Source organism: Pleurodeles waltl, chromosome 7 (genome assembly GCF_031143425.1).
Source record: "Pleurodeles waltl isolate 20211129_DDA chromosome 7, aPleWal1.hap1.20221129, whole genome shotgun sequence".
Taxonomy (NCBI): Eukaryota; Metazoa; Chordata; class Amphibia; order Caudata; family Salamandridae; genus Pleurodeles; species Pleurodeles waltl.
In genome coordinates this window covers 573,903,882-573,921,106 of record NC_090446.1, presented here as the reverse complement: position 1 = coordinate 573,921,106, position 17,225 = coordinate 573,903,882, and the positions used below count along the sequence as shown (strand labels likewise).

The following is a 17,225-nucleotide window of genomic DNA, read 5'->3' as shown; positions in this document are numbered from 1 at the left end:
TCGTTGAAGAAGCCTGGTCTACATTGTTCCACAATGAGGGTTTTCACTTGATGGATCGTATAGCCAACATAAAGTTTTGAGCGTGAGCAACTTAACAATAGATATATAAAATAATTATAAATTCTTATTTAATAAGGCCACCATTGTCAATCGATTGTAAAGCTGAATTTGCAATATTTACAATTATTTAAAAGACACTTTCTAATGGTGGCAACCACTGACGTTCAGGTTTATCAAATTTTTATGCTAATTAATGGGATCTGCCAAGACTTGGTACTTTTGAAAAAAGGATCACTGGTGTTTTAGGTACATCTAGGTTTCAATTTTATTTTACAAGATACCACTGTCTTGTTAATATTTTTTCTAAGCTGCAGGTGGTTGCTGCAATATTTGTAATCAACCTCGTTATTAGATGAAACAGTTAGACTTTTTAGGTCAAGCAAAGCAGCTCGCAAGCACTGCTTTTCCGACGTGTTGGTATGTATCTGGGCTTTTCACAACGCTCACCTCACGCCCATCACTACCACTTGTTCGTGGGCTTGCCCTTCAGAAATCCTTTGATGACATTGGTAAATGGTTTATGTTTGTCCCTCCTTAGGGAGGTTTTGTTACCGCCTTGGCCATCGTCCCTGTTACATGGCTAATTGCACTTTTGCCAATAGGATTGACTGCAAGCTAACTTATTTTTCTTTTTGTGTCTCTCCTTTGCACTGATGCTCATGGCGGCTGTGGTGCTGTGAATTTGCTCGCTTATTTGAAACTGTTTTACTTTTCATTTTCAATTTATGTGGCAAGAAAAGTCCAGTTAGGACTGTACAACGCTAATTCAAGGAAATGCGAGACCCGTTGTTTTGAAAAAGCCTATTTGCAGAATTGTCAAATAAAATGGCATTTCTATTGATAGCATTTGCCCTTTTACGCACTTCTGCAAAGCAACCAGTTTTATAACACCAATCAAAAAATCAGGTGGGAATTTTTATTAGCATTTTCCTCGAGCAGATCATTAGTGCTACAATTACGTCTGGCACAGCGTAATTCTCCATAGGAGACATTTTTGGTCAAGGGGGTTGGATGACATGAATTTGTTTGTGACACTGCATTTACTGCAGTGAAATTTGAATGTGTAATCAATAGTAATTGCTTGCTCTTGACTTTGATCGTAATGTCCAGAAAAATTATTTAATCTTGACTGAGGTTCATCATCAACATGCATGTTTTTTTTTTTCATGGGAGAAATTTTTTCCTCAAGAAAGAAATCAATTTGCTTTCATTTTAACCCCTTGCAACTTTTGGGGTGATCCCTTCCTGTCTCCACCCTGGAAGGTGACTTAATCGGCTAGAACAACTCTCTGACCATGTCTTGGTGGAAAGAGGCCAAATCTAAGTTTGGAAATGCCCACAAAGGTACGTGCTTGTGGGCATGCCCAAAGTTCCAAGGCAAACCATGCTTTTGAACTCTCACTTTCCATTCCTAAAGTGAGATTTTCTATTGGGGACTTGGGGGTCAGCTGATCACAGGGAGATCTGCCTCCCAGGCAAATTTGGGAAATAGAGCAGTCCAGTGGCTGCTTCATTTTATTGGGCATCTTGGGCTACTTGGGCTACGTAGGGTATATATGCGCCCATTTTCAGTATGCCAGCCACCATTTTGTTATTAATTAGCATGGTGGCTGGCAGTAGCGTCAGGAGCTTTTTTCCTCCACACTTTCCCAGAATAAGGGCAGTCTGGTGGGGGTTTTTCTTCTGAAAGGACAAGTTTATTGGCTTGGGTTTTTGGAACAGAAGCTCAGGGCAGTTAAGCAGTTGAATGGTTGTTGCTTGAAGCAGGAGCACAGACGATTGGCTGTGAAGTTGGCATGGGTTAGCCAAGTTTACTGTTGTTGGCAGTGGCAATCAAGGCGGAAAGGGAGCGTGTAGACAAGCGCACACCTGGATGAGCCAGGAAGTTTAACGTCCATTAACAAGTTAAATTAGTTATAGGTTTAATAGTTGCAGTTAAACTGGAAGGGAGGTTGACAGCCTCAAGGGAGGAAGTTTAACCCAGAAAGGGGGCAGAGCTTTGCAGGTTATGTTTTGGGGGAAAGGACCTTTATAAGAGTAGGAGTAGGTTATTTTAGGTAATTGCTTGTATAGTGAGGTTTAATTTTGCAAGGCTTAAGGCGAGGTTCATTTTATGCGATGTGCACCTATTTCAATTAAGAGGCCATTTTCACACAAATAAGGTGTCAGTGGTCTGTGTTGTTCCCGTATAACCCAAAACATATTTCTCCGCACTCGTGGCAATGAAATATGCAGTACTAAATGCATTTATGGCCATCAAAAAAGTCCTTTGTGAATTCCTGGCAGGCATAGATGAAGTACATACATGCCAAGATTTCCAGGTCCATGCAAGATGACCTGCCCAAGCCCAGTTTTTTTGTTAATTTTGGTGCTTGTATATACAGTTTATGAAAGAATAAACAGGTCTACAAATTCCATAATTCAAAGAAAAAAACTGGACTAGGGCAGCTGGATACGCATGGACATGGGAAGCTGGGCAGGGCCGGAGTAATTTTCTGCCGTAAGGTAACTTTATCCACAATGCCTTTGTGAGTAGTGTCCCACTGTAACCAACAAAGGGAGAAGCTGTGGTTTCAAACGATAAACCATCATTAACATGGTTGAAAGCTGGACCGCTTAGATGTGTGATTTCAGAACACAACACGTCCTCCTTGTAAAGTTACAGATTCAGTACATACTTGTAATATTTATCATAAATATCCAGTTCTTCTGCGCATTCCTGACTACTTTCATGGGGCAGTTACCTGCCTGAAAGGGGCATCTGCATTTGCAATAATAATAATAAAAAAATAGACATTTTGATTCTCTTCTATTTTTTTGATTAAAAGCTGCTAACCCTGGCCCTGTATTGCTCCAGAGACCAACACGGGAAGAAGCACAGCCACCCCTGGTATTAGACAAAAGGAGAAATAACTTGACAAGGAGATGGATTTACTTTAATGCTAGTCGAAGGTGTGAGAAGTGGCCTAGTTAACAGCATCAGGGTTCTGTCTGATGAAAACATCCTTGGGTTTGAAACAATGCCTGCGGATCAGAAGCGTCAGAAAGAATCTTTACTGCTCTCACTTCCTCTGCTGGTTATGACAGAGGCTGCGCAACGGTAATGCCTGATTTGTAAAAGAATAAGAATATTTTTTTTACGACTATCAAGGATGCCAAGATTTAGTGCCTCTTCCACATTACATTTTCTGGCCCTCACAATTTTTTCATTTTGGTTGCCCTTCTTCCCTCCTTCTTTCTCCTTGCCCTGCCTTTGCCTCTCGTTATAGGTTAAAGTATAATGATGATAAATAAGTCCCAGTTCACAAAAAATGAATGCTGGTTTAGACCACTGGACCACCCGCAACCTCCGGCATTAATGAAGGAATGGGAATTGGCAGCCAGAATCCCTGCACACATGTTGATGCCGAGGTGAGGAGGATACACTGAGGCGGGCAGTGGGCAGAAAGAGCCCACCAGAGTTAGAAACAACGAATAGGAGTTTCTTTCAGTCCTGAAGGGATCTCTCTGATGTGTGCCTGGACCTTCCCACACGGGGTTCCAGACCGCCTTTGTGGATATGCTTTAGAGAACCTTAGTGGCAAACACTGGGAAACAGTACATCAGCAGGGTACTGCAATCACATCCTGATGTGAAGCATTCTGGGAAGGATAAGGAGCATAGCAATAACAATGCACTTACAGGCTTTTCTTTAAAATCTCAGGAAGAGTGTTCTGGTGATAACAATGTGGAAGTGAAAGCGCCGAAGTGTAATATTTTAACCACTTAGGGCCTGATTATGACTTCGGCGGAGGGGAATACTACGTCCCAAATGTGACAGATATCCCGCCTGCCGAATTACGAGTCCATTATATCCTATGGAACTCGTAATACGACGGGCGGGATACCCGTCCCATTTGGGATGGAGTAATCCCCCCGCCAAAGTCGTAATCAGGCCCTAAATGTATTATTGTGAAGGCAGAGCATTTAAAAAGAAGTTGGATAGTAACTATGGATACTCAGAAGGATTTCCACAAAAGAGTCCATTTAAGACCTTCTCTATGGGGGAACACGTTTTCAAGGCCTTTCTGACACTCTGGCATTTCCCCGGTGGGATGCAGTCTAGGGGGCAGCTTTTAGAGCATTGTGGGCTGTAGACAGGCAGCTGTCCTTTGTTTTGCAAGATCGTACAGTCATACACGTGATGTTGAGGGGTCCTCTACAGTTGCTAGGGCGTCCACCACGCCTTTCTGACACAGCGGAGGCTGCTAGGCCCTGAGTTACACCCCTGGGTGGAATAATGGGTGAAAAGTCTGGGAGTGGGTGGAGAAAATCACCCACATTCTTCTAAACCTAGGCTCTAAGTATGCAACCGCATGCACCTGCTCCAGCACAATCCTACCGACTCAAATCTCATCCTATGGAATATGGCGCAGCTGAGACATAAAACACCTTGCTGATTCCCCATTTAAGAACCAGTCTCTGACTCCCACGGAGTCTGAGACGTCACCTCCCTGTAAATGAGGTTTGCCGCTTTACCTGTATTGAATGCCATTTTAAGGGTCTGGACATCGGTTGAGAGACCTGAAATACGATATATACCAAGCTCCTCAAGCCCGCGCTTCTCAACCTGCTCCACACAACGTTGGATAATGTGGGGGACCAGAGACCCATCTCTCCTGCAGTGGTGGAAGGGAGGGACAGAGGAAAAGAGAGAGAGAGTGTGAGAGAGAAAGAGAGAGCGAGTTAAAATCTTTCATAAGTGTTGGTGTACCATCTCAGATCACAAACAGAGCTTACAGTAGTTTATACTTTATTTTTCATGCATGCTATGAAAATCCCCTGGCTGCAGTAAAAATGGCACTCGCAATTAAACTTAGGTGAAATTTAAATAATAGCGGCGTAATTCGAATAGTTTGGGGTATTTCGTGAACGCAAGCAGCTTTTGTTCATAGCAATTGGGCTTTTTACGCTATTTATTTTTTTAGCTTGAAATTTGTCCTTGCATCAAAAATGGATGCAAGGGTGCCTTTTACACCAGGGACATCTTAAGGAATTTCGTGGCCCTGGGCCAAACGTATTTTGGGGGCCCCTATTAAGAACAGCTTTGAATTTCAGTTCTTTCATGCCCTCCTTGGCCAGATCACTGACAATGCCCAGGCACACTTGTCCAAATTCTAAATGTGTTTGCATCTAATAAACAGGAATAGTGACGTGTGTTTTTAATATTGTAACAGCAGTAGCTCACTAATATTACTGCAAATAATCTCCGTGAGACCCTCCCATTTCTCATATATGTGGTCTTTTTGTGATCTAAAAGAAACTTTTTTATGGGTGTTGCATGAAACATAACACAACATTTCTCTGCAAAATGTAATAGACTTTTATACATAATCCCCATAAAAATAAATTGAAGGACAACATTATTTAAAACAATCCGTTTAAGAATTATTCAAGGTCAACAGGACAAGAGTCTGGGCAGAACAGAGCTGGCTCCATCATGCGCACCCCCTGAAAAGGTGGGGCCCTGGGCTAGAGCCCACTTTGCCCATGCCTTGAAACGTCTCTGTTTCACACTAGAATATAGCGCTAAATGGCTGATTCTAATTTTGCATAATTTCTCTTCCTTTTCCTGAAATGTTGCATAATTATGAAAAAGGATGTGAAATTCTCACACCCCTACACACAACATGGGACCTGCTCCAATAGCAAATAGTCACATCCAGACTAAATGAGCTTCACGAGGTCTCCTCCTTTCTGCCCACTCTACCCATGTATAGCTCCTACCCTAAGCATATAAACATAGTTAACATTCTCATTTCTTCTTTGATCACCCATAGATTCATTACACACGCATGTGCACGCAGACACACACACACACACACAAGCAAGAGATTTCGACCTTTGTCCCAGATCTCCCATCTCTCTATAACCCTACAAACAGAAACAAATGGGAGAGTTGCCTTTGTCCCTAAACGTTCAGCAGTTGGATCTGTGATCGTGAGGGATCCCTGGGTGCTCCTGAAAGATAGTCATTTGGTTTAGCCGAATAAGAGATACCATTCATTGGTCTCCCCATCCTGCAATCTCAAGGGATAACCCCCATTGATAATATCTGCACAAGATCTGACTGGTGGCCTCATATTGGCAGTTTCTGGTGTGCAGAACCACAAATAAACATGATATCTATCGGCCTCTCTCTGTGAATGAAGAGGACGATCCTTTTTGGCATCTTTACTAATGTTATGAGCATAACTTTTGCAATAACTTTTAATGATCATCAGACTTTGTGTGCACTGCAAATGCTTCACGGCCACTAACAGTGCACTTGTCTCTAGTGTTATCCATTGCTATTAGCAAAAAATTACTTTTGGAAGAATAATGGTTGCAGGATGGAGGATAGGTGTTGTCCATAGAGAGAAATCCCATTCCCAACTTCTATTCTTTTTCATGCCTTTCTGGAGGCTATACGCAATCCCACACCAGCAGCCCCCTGTTAGGTGCACATAGTCATCTGAACCTGCGTAGTGACCACCACATTTCATTCTGGGAGTGGGGATCTTCCAAGGCTTCTCTCTGAGGAGGGAAACTGCACCCACCTGATTGGCTGGCCACTTTGAATGTGGAGGAAGCACTGCCTGTGAATGGCACTGGGTTTTTGTCCAACAACCTAAACATAAATGTTTAGGCTGAAGCTTCCCTTCAGCTTCATGAACACCGATGGACCTGACACAGCCATGGGCCCTGCTTTTGGTGGTGCCTCTTAGAATGCAGATTAGAGTCCTAAGAGTGCTGTCAGTTTCTTCCTGGACAAAGACCCCTGCTGAAGCCCTGCTGTACTGCCCTGATGCTGGCCTGATACTGCAGAGAGGCACCAGCCATTCCAAGGAGTATATGAATGCATCACAATGTGTGAATCAATCTCTGCCCCTCACGAGTGACCGGAGGGTGACTTCCCAAGAAGTCTAATTCCACAAGTATACACTTCTGATGCACTTTACCTGGTAGACTGCCTGCCATTTATCATTGCTTTTCCTATCTTCTTTTCAAGTGTTTACAAGACTGGGGTAGCAAACAAAAACTTTATTGGCGCTTAACAAAGTAACATCATTTTGCCAGGAGCATTCCAAACCCTTCATTTTGCAGCATGTACGCTGTGGCCTGCTAGTGTTTGCAATTATGGTATAGGTTTGTGTATATTACTCAGCCCTTGCAAAGTTTTTATAACTATAGTAGAGAGATACTGCACTATTAGCTTCATAGTTGTCAAGATTCATGATGACTTCTTGACTGTAAATAATATATACAGTGCTTTCCTGTATACTTTCTATCGTTTGACTCACCATTGTTCTGTAAATAAATGTATATGCTCTTCTTAAGTTATTATTAAAATGTTGTGCCTTAACAGTTCCGGATGATCATTTACATGTTTGCTGCAAGTACTATAGTGTATTTGCACAATCCCTAAACTCCCTCTTCTCCAACGTCTTTGAGTTCACTACGTTTACCCAGAGAGTAAAGGAGGCTAGGTGAGCCTACCTTTCTGGAGCAGACCCCAGCATCAGGAGCCCTGGTCACTACAGACTGCTATAGCTCTCTCGTTTTGAGTATACGGGGGCCATTGCAGCTGCAGGCACTGCAGAAAATGCCTGACAGAAACACAGGCATACAGACACATTCACACACAGTTAATTCAATTTACAAAGGTAAATTTATACATGCAGATTTATTCATGTGTATATTTACTCTTGCACCTATGTGCATGTTGGACCTTGCCCTTTTACAGGGTCATTCCCCAAACATTTTGCCTTTTCCTCCTTATTTTTCTGACCCTTTTTGGTTGACATTATGACTCTGGACACTTTACCACTGCTAATCAGTGCTAAAGAGCATGTGCTCTCACTTGTAAACCTGGTATGATTGGCTTATACCTAACTGGCATATTTAATTTATCTATAAGTCCCTTGTAAAGTGGTATCTCTATACCGAGGGTCTGTAAATTAAATGCTACTAGTGGGCCTGCAACGCTGCTTGCGCCACCCAATGAAGTAGCCTTTCAAACCTCTCTCGGGCCTGCTACCGCAGAGCCTGCCTGCGCAGTTTACTGCCACAGGGTCCTGGCATCTACATTTACTTGCCAGGCCCAGAACTCCCATTTCACTAGATGTAAGTCACCCCTAAGGTAGACTCTAGCTAGCCCCATGGGCAAGGTGCTATGTATATAGAAGGCAGGGCATGTGCCTGGTTGCGTGGCCTGTCCTGGTAGTGACAAACAGCCTATTTGGGTTCTCACTGCTGCGAGTGCTACCTCCTCATAGGATTGCGTTGGAAATGCCCTGTCTTATGTGTAGGTGGAATCATCCGATTTATGAGGGGTAGAGTAGGCATGTTTGGTATGGTTGTAATGGTAGTGAGGAATGCTGCTTACTGGTGTAGGTGGATTTTTTATTATCATTACAGAAATGCCACTTCTAAAAAGTGAGCATTTCTCTGTTTTGCAGCTTGACTCCAATCCATGTCTGGGCAGAGTAACAGCTGGGTCTGTGCATACCTTTCAGGCAGCCTGTACACAGGGAGGGTGGAGGTGTCACAGAGGTGCATCTGCATTCTGAATAGTCTTCCTGGGCTGAGAGAAGGGAGAGGCGGGGCACACCTGCATTTGTAAAGGCTGTGCCCTGGCCTCACACAATAGGGCCATTTACCCCCAACTGATGTTTGGAGCCTGTGCTGGAGGAGAGAGGGGGCACTTCCAAAACCAGTTGTAACTGGTTGGAACCTCCTCTCCACTCTCTTTGTGAAACACACTGTAAACTGAATATAAGTACAGGGTATTTTTCCCCACAATTTAGACATTCTTGGTATATCTTCAGGACACCAAACGCTATTGAATTAACTCACCAGGACCCACCTTGGACTGCTGCTGCTGTGCTGACCTGTGACCTGCTAGGTCACTAGGAGGAACTGCCACCATATGCATTCCTTGAGCTGGCCTATTGTTGGAGCCTGCTAGCCCTGTGATTCTCCCCCCGCTTCTGTCTCCAGGGGCAGGCTGTCGTGGCCTGTGACCCCTGCAACTAACCAAAGCACGAGGAGTGCTTCCTTTCTGCCTCTACAGTGTCTGGACGGCACTTTTCTGTGCCTCCCGCACTTCTTAGCGCAGTCACCATGAAGGAGATTCACCGCCGCAACCCGGGCTCATTGAAGTTGCCCCCAGGACTCGTAAGCGCTTTTCTGATCTCACCGTCGCAGCATGGCTCAGTTGGGAAGTTGCCGGAGTTGCACTGCCCTGGAACCCCCGGGGCACTACTCAGATAAAAAAGGAGCGGGTGCGCTCCTTCCATGTCCCCGGAATGAAGCTCTCTCTGAGGAGCGCCCCCAGGGTATAGGCAGGCACCTACTTTGGTGCCTGCACATCGCCGCAGCCCAGGTGGGCCGATTTGAAGCAGACCTTTCGGGTGTGGAAAGGAGCCTCATCGGGAGCCCCCCGCCCCACTGGAATCCCTTCTCCATAGTTTCAAGACAGGCAGGGGGGAAAGGAAGCCTCATCAGAGGCTTCCCCTGTCCCAATTGAACCCCAATCACCTCTACAGGACACAGGTGGGGTGGAAGCCTCGCCAGAGGCTCCCCGCACTGCAAGGTCCTGCTTTTGCAGTTTGCTCCCCCCGTAAGAGACAGGCGGGGCTCCTGCTGTTTGGTCCTTGTTGTTTTAGGGCTTTGTCATGGCTGCCTCCCCTCATTGGAGGGCCAGTAGAGGCTCCCTTGAGATTGCGGGCCCCAGGAGAGGCCTGCTAAAAAACAGGAGGGGGTGCGTGTCACCCCCCCTCCTGCCCAAATCATCAAAGTGGCCCCCAAAGTGAGCGCACAGAGTGCCAGTGGCCCCATTTGGTTCTTCTTGGCACTAGGAGTGCCCTTACATCATAATACAGGTACTTTTTGGACATATTCGTTCTTCTGATCCTAATATGGACATTGGGGGGGGTGATATGTTAACCTGCTTATTTTATGATGTAATATATATATGGGTGGATGTTCCTTTAATGGGCATAACATACCAATATATATACATGACTAGCCATATGTTCTCTAATGTTCCTTTTATGGATATTTATGATGTGTCTATGACCAGTGCATTTATGTAGCAATGTGATTCCTGAATACTGCTTATGTTGCAGAATTCTGAGTACTTATGTGTTCTAGTGTGACTACTGCCTATTCTGGCAGCGTATTAATAACCTGTGTAACGTTCTGACAACTGCTAAGGTAGCAGGGTATTACTGACATGTAATGTTTGGTCTAATCATGTTTTGTGCAATACAGTTTATTTTTACATAGCTCAGTGTTGTGTTTACTTTGTGGTGTATATATTGCGTCACGTGTTGTGCAAACGCTTTACACATTGCCTCTGGGTTAGGCCTGACTGCTCGTGCCAAGCTACCAAGGAGGTGAGCAGGGGTTATCTTGGATGTGTAACTCCCTTGCCCTGACTAGAGTGGGTGGGTTCTGCCTGGCTTAGGTGCATACCCTAGCCAATACCCCATTTCTAACAGTCTAGATCTACAATTAGAGGGCCCTATTCACAAAGATAAACTTACACATGCAGATTTACTCACATGTAAACTTACTCCTGTTCCTAGGTGTAAATCTACACTATTTTGCTATTCACCATTTCTAAGTGTAGATTTATACCTAACTGTATACTTAGATGCATTCACTCCCTGAAACCAGGGGATAGAGACATCTAAGACTGAGTTTACAAGAGATCTCAACCACTGGAGCAGAGATTGTCCTATCGTAAAATATGGGTAAAATGATGCTGTTTATTATTTATATTTTGAAAGAAAATACAAATACTTGAATATAAAATAACATTTCAAAAAGGATTTCTTTAAAAAAATGTGAGTACTGTTTATGACTTCCAGAAATTTTCAACCAAAGTTTGTTTTTTAGCCTTGTTTGTCTTTTGACGCTATTGATGTATTTCATGAAAGTGTAGTTTGTGACTTGAAAAAACTTAGGAATATTAATACCAATGTGTATTGGAACCTTTCCAGAGAGGAAGTGAAAGCTGTGTACGTTCTTGCAAGCAACTCTGACATTGTCATCTGTCCGGCGGACAAGGGTCATAACTTTTCCATTTTGCCCATAGATATGGTTATTGAGCAAGCAAATAGACAGCTGAGAGATAGTAGATGTTATAAGAGAATCACAATGGTAATCGAATATTGGGTATGATTGAAACAAATTATGGATTTCAGTATCCTAGAAAGAGAAAAGTATCTCTACCTTAAGAATGATTATTCTACACTACTGGGGTTCTACCTTTTTCCCAAGATACATAAAAACAAAACCTATCCCTCTGGAGACATATAGTTTCCACCAGGGGAAATGTATTAGAAAACACATCCAATTATATTGACTTCTTTCTGAAAGATCTTGTTACTGCCCTCCAAGACATTTTTAACATGCTTCTTAAAATGATCCTTATTTGCCTCCAGAACAACATTTTTATGGTTAATGGGGAAATCATACAAACAGAAGACTGGCATTGCAATGGGCGTCTGTTTCACTCCCAGTTTTGCAGATCTTTTTATGGATGGTGGGAGGAGTAGGTGTCCACCGCACCCAATACAGCCGAAGACATAGAAAGAGCCATCCTTTGGCTACACTATATTGATGACTTGTTCATCACATGGAAGGGCACAGAAAGCCCTGCCTGGGACTTTGTTGCCAAGCTTAGAAACAATGAATTCAATTTAGACTTTTTATGTGTGATCAGTAGAAATATGGTTGAGTTCCAGCATACCCTGATTGAGATCAAAGGGAGTAAGTTTTTAACTTCTCTCTAGACGAAACCTACGGCAGATAACAGTATACTTCACAGACTCAGCAGTCACCCTGAGCCAAGTATGTGGAATATCCAATATAGAGGACTGCTGAAGGTGAAAAGAAATTGAAGTAGTGAGGACAGTTAGCTGAAGAAGACATTATGATAGGTAGATTTAGAGAGAGGGTACGTAGAATGGTCATTTAGGAGAGTTAAAGCATGGATAAGGAATATCTCCAGGGATGGCATTCTCTTCCACAACTCTTGGAGCACTGACTTGGTCAAAGACGTGTCTATGGGTCTGATTACTACTTTTAACACCAGAACCAAGGAAATTGCCAAGATTGTGAGAAATAATGTGAGTATAGTTGAGAACTATCTATCGTTTCCCCTGTTGAATAGTGAACCTAGTTTCACTTACAGGAGGAGTAAGAGCCTGAGAGATCTTCTGGTCAAAAGTGACCACTGTAAATAGCAACTCTAACTGTACCCTCAAAGGATTCCATCCATGTTTGAACTGCAAAGCATGCAAATATAGTACCACAAAAGAAACGTTTACTGTACCATATGGGAACAGCAGTTATTGACGTGCAATTCCCCCTATTTAGTTTATGTTCTTGAATGTCCCTGTAACATAAGGTATGTGGGGAGAACGATACATCCTCTCAAAAAAGAATTATAGAACATATGCAAGCTATTGAAAAGGGTGAGCCCCACTATTCTATGGCCAAATATTTTGAAGATAGACATTACAAGGAAAGAAGCAAAATGTCATTCTTTGGTATTGAACACATTCCTTAAAATATAATGGGGGCAATAGAGAACTACTGCTAAGACAGAAGGAGTCACAATATATTATCAATCTTGAGACCAAAATGTCTGGTGGGTGGAATACCAAAGAAGTACTTAAGGTTCATTTGGCAGACAATTGAAGAAAGTTGTAATTCCTTGTGGGCTGTGCTGGGCCTTAGGAGCTTCATAGGATCTTTTTTTTAAAACATGTTTTATTTGTTTTGTTGTAAATGCCACATACATCTTGGCCAACATGGCTGACATTAAACTGTAAAGCAATGAAAAACAAAAAAGTTTAATAATAACAAACAGAAACATTGAAATATGCCAGCCTCATTAACCCAACCACCCCGAACCCCTCCGCCTCTCTGACAATTTAAAGAAGTCCTAATTTGCAAACCCATCTTCCCAACCTGACGTGCCCCACCCCCTAGAATGTTCAAGTGCATACCACCAGGTAAGTCGTCTGGGCGAATGATTGGCCCTAGATCTTTATCCCTGTACTCGGCCCCTATCTTGTAGTGTTTATTGTGACAGCACTGTACTTTATAAACCGCTACCTCCATCCCCGTATAGTGATCCATCTGCTTTTTCCACCCCGTCAAGGAAGGGGGGGATTGCCATCCTCCACTCCTTGGCAATTTCACGCTTTGCCAGCGTGACACCCAGATAAAGCAGGGTCAATTTGTACCAATTCCGATCAAAGTCTTCTGTGAGATAAAGGAGGGCAATGAGGAGATCCCTCGGGACCTGCCAAGACAGGACCCCACTCATGCACATCAATACCCCCTGCCAAAATTTGTCTAACTCTGGACAAGTCCATACTGTAGGAAAAAATTTGATCTTCATCACTCCATAGTGAAGCCAAGGCAGTGAGGCAATCACTCCCATCTTCCACAACCTATGTCGCGTGTTATGCACTCTGCGCATGTATTTGAATTTAATCAGTCTCAACTTAGCCGTCACTGCTGCTGCACATCGTGTTCCCAGGATTTCAGTCCATTCCTCATTTTCCAACTCCCCAATGTCTACTTCCCATGCCACGAAGAGGGGGCTGAATGTGTCAGGTTGATTAGAGATCAGGGACTGAGACATTTTTGTGATTTTGAAATCCCTGACGTCACCCATAGGGAGTTTACCCTCCAGTGGGTTGAATTCCAGGATGTCTGCGAGAGCGGCAACATGTGGGGACGCTGCACAGAGGAGCTGAAGATATTGATGGAATTGGCTGCATTGTACTTGGAACTCTGTCTGAAGGGACTGGAATGTCTTAAGGCCCATGCTCTGTATCACATCCCCCAAAGTGGAGATCCCAATAAGAACCCATTTCTGGAATCCCTCTAGTGTGGCAACCTGGGAAAGCAAGTGGTCCCGCCACAAGGATGTCTGCTCTGTCAATCTACCCCAACACTTCATGCAGTGGAGGGAGGAATGCCACAGGTTGAATACCACTTTGGTGGCTGGGGGAAGATCCCTCCATTTGCCCGCACCATGCAAGTAAGTCTTGTTGGAGGTACTCCCCATCGCCAATCTATCCAAAGCATATACTGGGTCTCCTCATGTGTCACCATTCATTGATAATAAGAAGGTGAGCTGCATGGTTGTAGGATTCTACATTAGCTGCTCATAGAATCATATTTCTTGTCTTCTTTTGATTTCATTGTATGGTTGTATGCTTGTTTTTAACAGGATTTTCTCCCCCTCTCTTTTGGGAAACTTTATTGAGATGTGATGTTGCCCATGTGGGCAAGACCCCTCTAACATTTTCCTCTTCATGTTATGGTCATGTTAGAAACACCTTTTTGCAGACAAGATGTTTTGTTTTTTTCTCTTATTTATTTTTGTCTTTATATTTCTTGGGATTTTGGGTTGTTAAAATGATGATGCCAGGTGAATTCTTGGAGGTATGCAATAGAGGGAGACAGCTAAAGTATGATTTTCGAGTGTAGAGTGTGATTTATGCAATGTCCTTGATAGATCTGTTATTATTTTGTATTTTGAGGTTGCTGGTATAGAATACCTTGATGTGTATTCTGTCCCTCTGCTCTGATCTTTAGCCTCCTTGCAATAATAATAATAAAGGTCAGTGCAAGGGGAAAGTAGCCTAGACTTCCACGGAATATAAACAGCTTAATAAAATCTCTCTATACCATAAATGTAAAACAAACGAGATTTATTAATACTTTCAGGCGTTATCTCCATATGAATCTTATACTCTTCACTCTTTTAGAAATGTGTCGACGTTTCAACCCCGTATGCAGGCAAATCAGGATGGGGTCATCATCAGGACAGGGATGATTGCAATGAAAGCACCTATGCTCCAATGTGGGGAAAATGACACGCAGTGGCTGGGGTCTCCAGGAGTCGTAGTCCCAGAAGTCTGTTATTTGGTGTCAGACAGATGGCTCTTGTTATTTGGATAAGACAAATGTCGCTTGAATCCAGTGTTCAGGAGATTTAACCAACTAGAACAATCCGTAGGCTATGTATAGCCAGGAAGCGCCAAAGATATGGTGCTCCCGATATTTGTGGTCGAGAACACACTTGTGTCCTTCAGACGGCCGCGTTAATCGGCCAGTGCCCAGGTATTCAGACGTGCGGTCTCTTGAAAATTCAGCAAGAATGACTGACACCAAATAACAGACTCCTGGGACTACGACTCCTGGAGACCCCAGACATTGCGTGTCATTTTCCCCACATTGGAGCATAGGTGCTTCCATTGCAATCATCCCTGTCCTGATGATGACCCCATCCTGATTTGTCTGCATACGGGGTCGAAACGTCGACACATTTCTAAAAGAGTGGATGTGAAAAACATGAAAGAAATTTAATGATACTCCAGGGCCTCCTGGATTGTAGGAGCCACTGGAAGATAATTTTATACAACCACACTCTGCACTACTTGTATATATCACCGTCACTCACTTGCACTTCTGCACTTTCACTGTTCTTTTAGGAGCACCTACCTTTGCTTATAAATAGTATGACAATTTGTTATTAGAATTATATGTTAGCATAAGATTCATATGGAGATAACGCCTGAAAGTATTAATAAATCTCGGTTGTTTTACATTTATGGTATAGAGAGATTTTATTAAGCTGTTTATATTCCGTGGAAGTCTAGGCTACTTTCCCCTTGCACTGACCTTTATTATTATTATTGCATTTATTACCATGGTCATGAGGGTTAGCGGGCAATTGCCTCATTGTATTACTTACTTTAGCCTGCTTGGACATTATGTGAAGCTTCTTATGTGTGCATTCAGTGCATTTTGGTACTCTTATATAAGTTGATTCATTATCTTATTTTCACCCCTCGCAAGGTCATGTTGCACAATCATGTATACATTTGTTTTGTTTCTTTTAGTATTATTATGTTATTTTCTATGCGTCTGTGCCTTATGTATGACATGTGTCTTACTTAATATAATTCTATGTTATTTTGGAATTTCTTGACAAAATATTAACTACCTATTAATGTTTAATGTTAAAGTCTTCCTAGGGATGCATGGAGATATAGCTATTACAATATGGCACCTGATTTGTCGAGATATGTCCTTTCACCATGTCCATCATGTCTGTTAGGGTAATTTACATGTAAATAAATAAAAACAAATATATATATATATATATATATATATATATATATATATATATATATATATATATATATATATATATATGTATGTGCTTCCACAGCAAAGGAGCCACCCCTGCAAGGATGGCATAAACCCAGTGGTTGACAGAAAGACAGCAGGCAGCGGCTCCAGGGCACCGGCACCTGCTCCATTTTCTTTGTCAGTTCTTCTGAGGCCCAAGCATAAGCGTCCCACCATTATGGGGACCAGGGCTCCTCCTTCCTTGATTTCTGCCTCTATTTTGTTATAGCAATAGTGGATATTAGCCTATTATTCACTACTGGTATAATAAAACAAATGTCAATCCTCAGTGTGAGAGTCAAGCAGGAGTTTCAAACAGACAGCAAATTTGTCTGGTAGCTGGACCAGGCACATAGAAGCACTTGCACAGGCCTTCAAAGTGATTGTGCAGGGCTTGCAAAGTCTCAGCCCTGCACGCAGAGGTTTGCACAGTGGCATACATACAGATAGTCCTGGGTTCTTCAGACTTAAGCGCTGAAATGCCAAGGGCTATCTATCAAGCACACTGCCATCACCCTCTTCATCTTTTCAAAGGGTTGGGTGGGTTCAATAACCTCTCCCCACTCTGTGACAAGATGGGAGAAGGTGAGGTGAAAAGGCAAGTAGCTAACAATTGAAGCTTGCTCAGTGAACAGCAATGGTATCCACAAAGCAACAAATAATGGTGCAGCTGTCAGCTTTTAGTTTCCTGCTTCGAAGTCAGAGGCTGGAATGGCCTCGGTACCTACCCGGGATCATTGTTAATTTTCATACCTGCCCGATGTTCCATGCCCTAGGAGTTGAAGAGTTGAAGGAGACTGGCAAAGGCGACTGAAGCCAAGTAAGTGAGAAAGATGATATGTTATTGGTGTGTGTGTGTGGGACAGAGAGCTTTTGTATGCATGAGCATGTCTTTATGTGTATGAATGAGT

The 17,225-nt window shown here is 43.0% G+C and overlaps 1 protein-coding gene across 2 annotated transcripts in view; it reads right to left on the bottom strand.

The window, feature by feature from the left end:
• LOC138304375 (active breakpoint cluster region-related protein-like) overlaps nt 1–17,225 on the bottom strand; it is a 248,501-nt gene that overhangs the window by 36,977 nt on the left and 194,299 nt on the right. For both annotated transcript variants that reach the window (XM_069244361.1, XM_069244362.1), the window contains one exon: nt 4,579–4,718. In XM_069244361.1, coding sequence (XP_069100462.1) covers nt 4,579–4,718 — 140 coding nt within the window. The remainder of the gene's footprint in view (nt 1–4,578; nt 4,719–17,225) is intronic.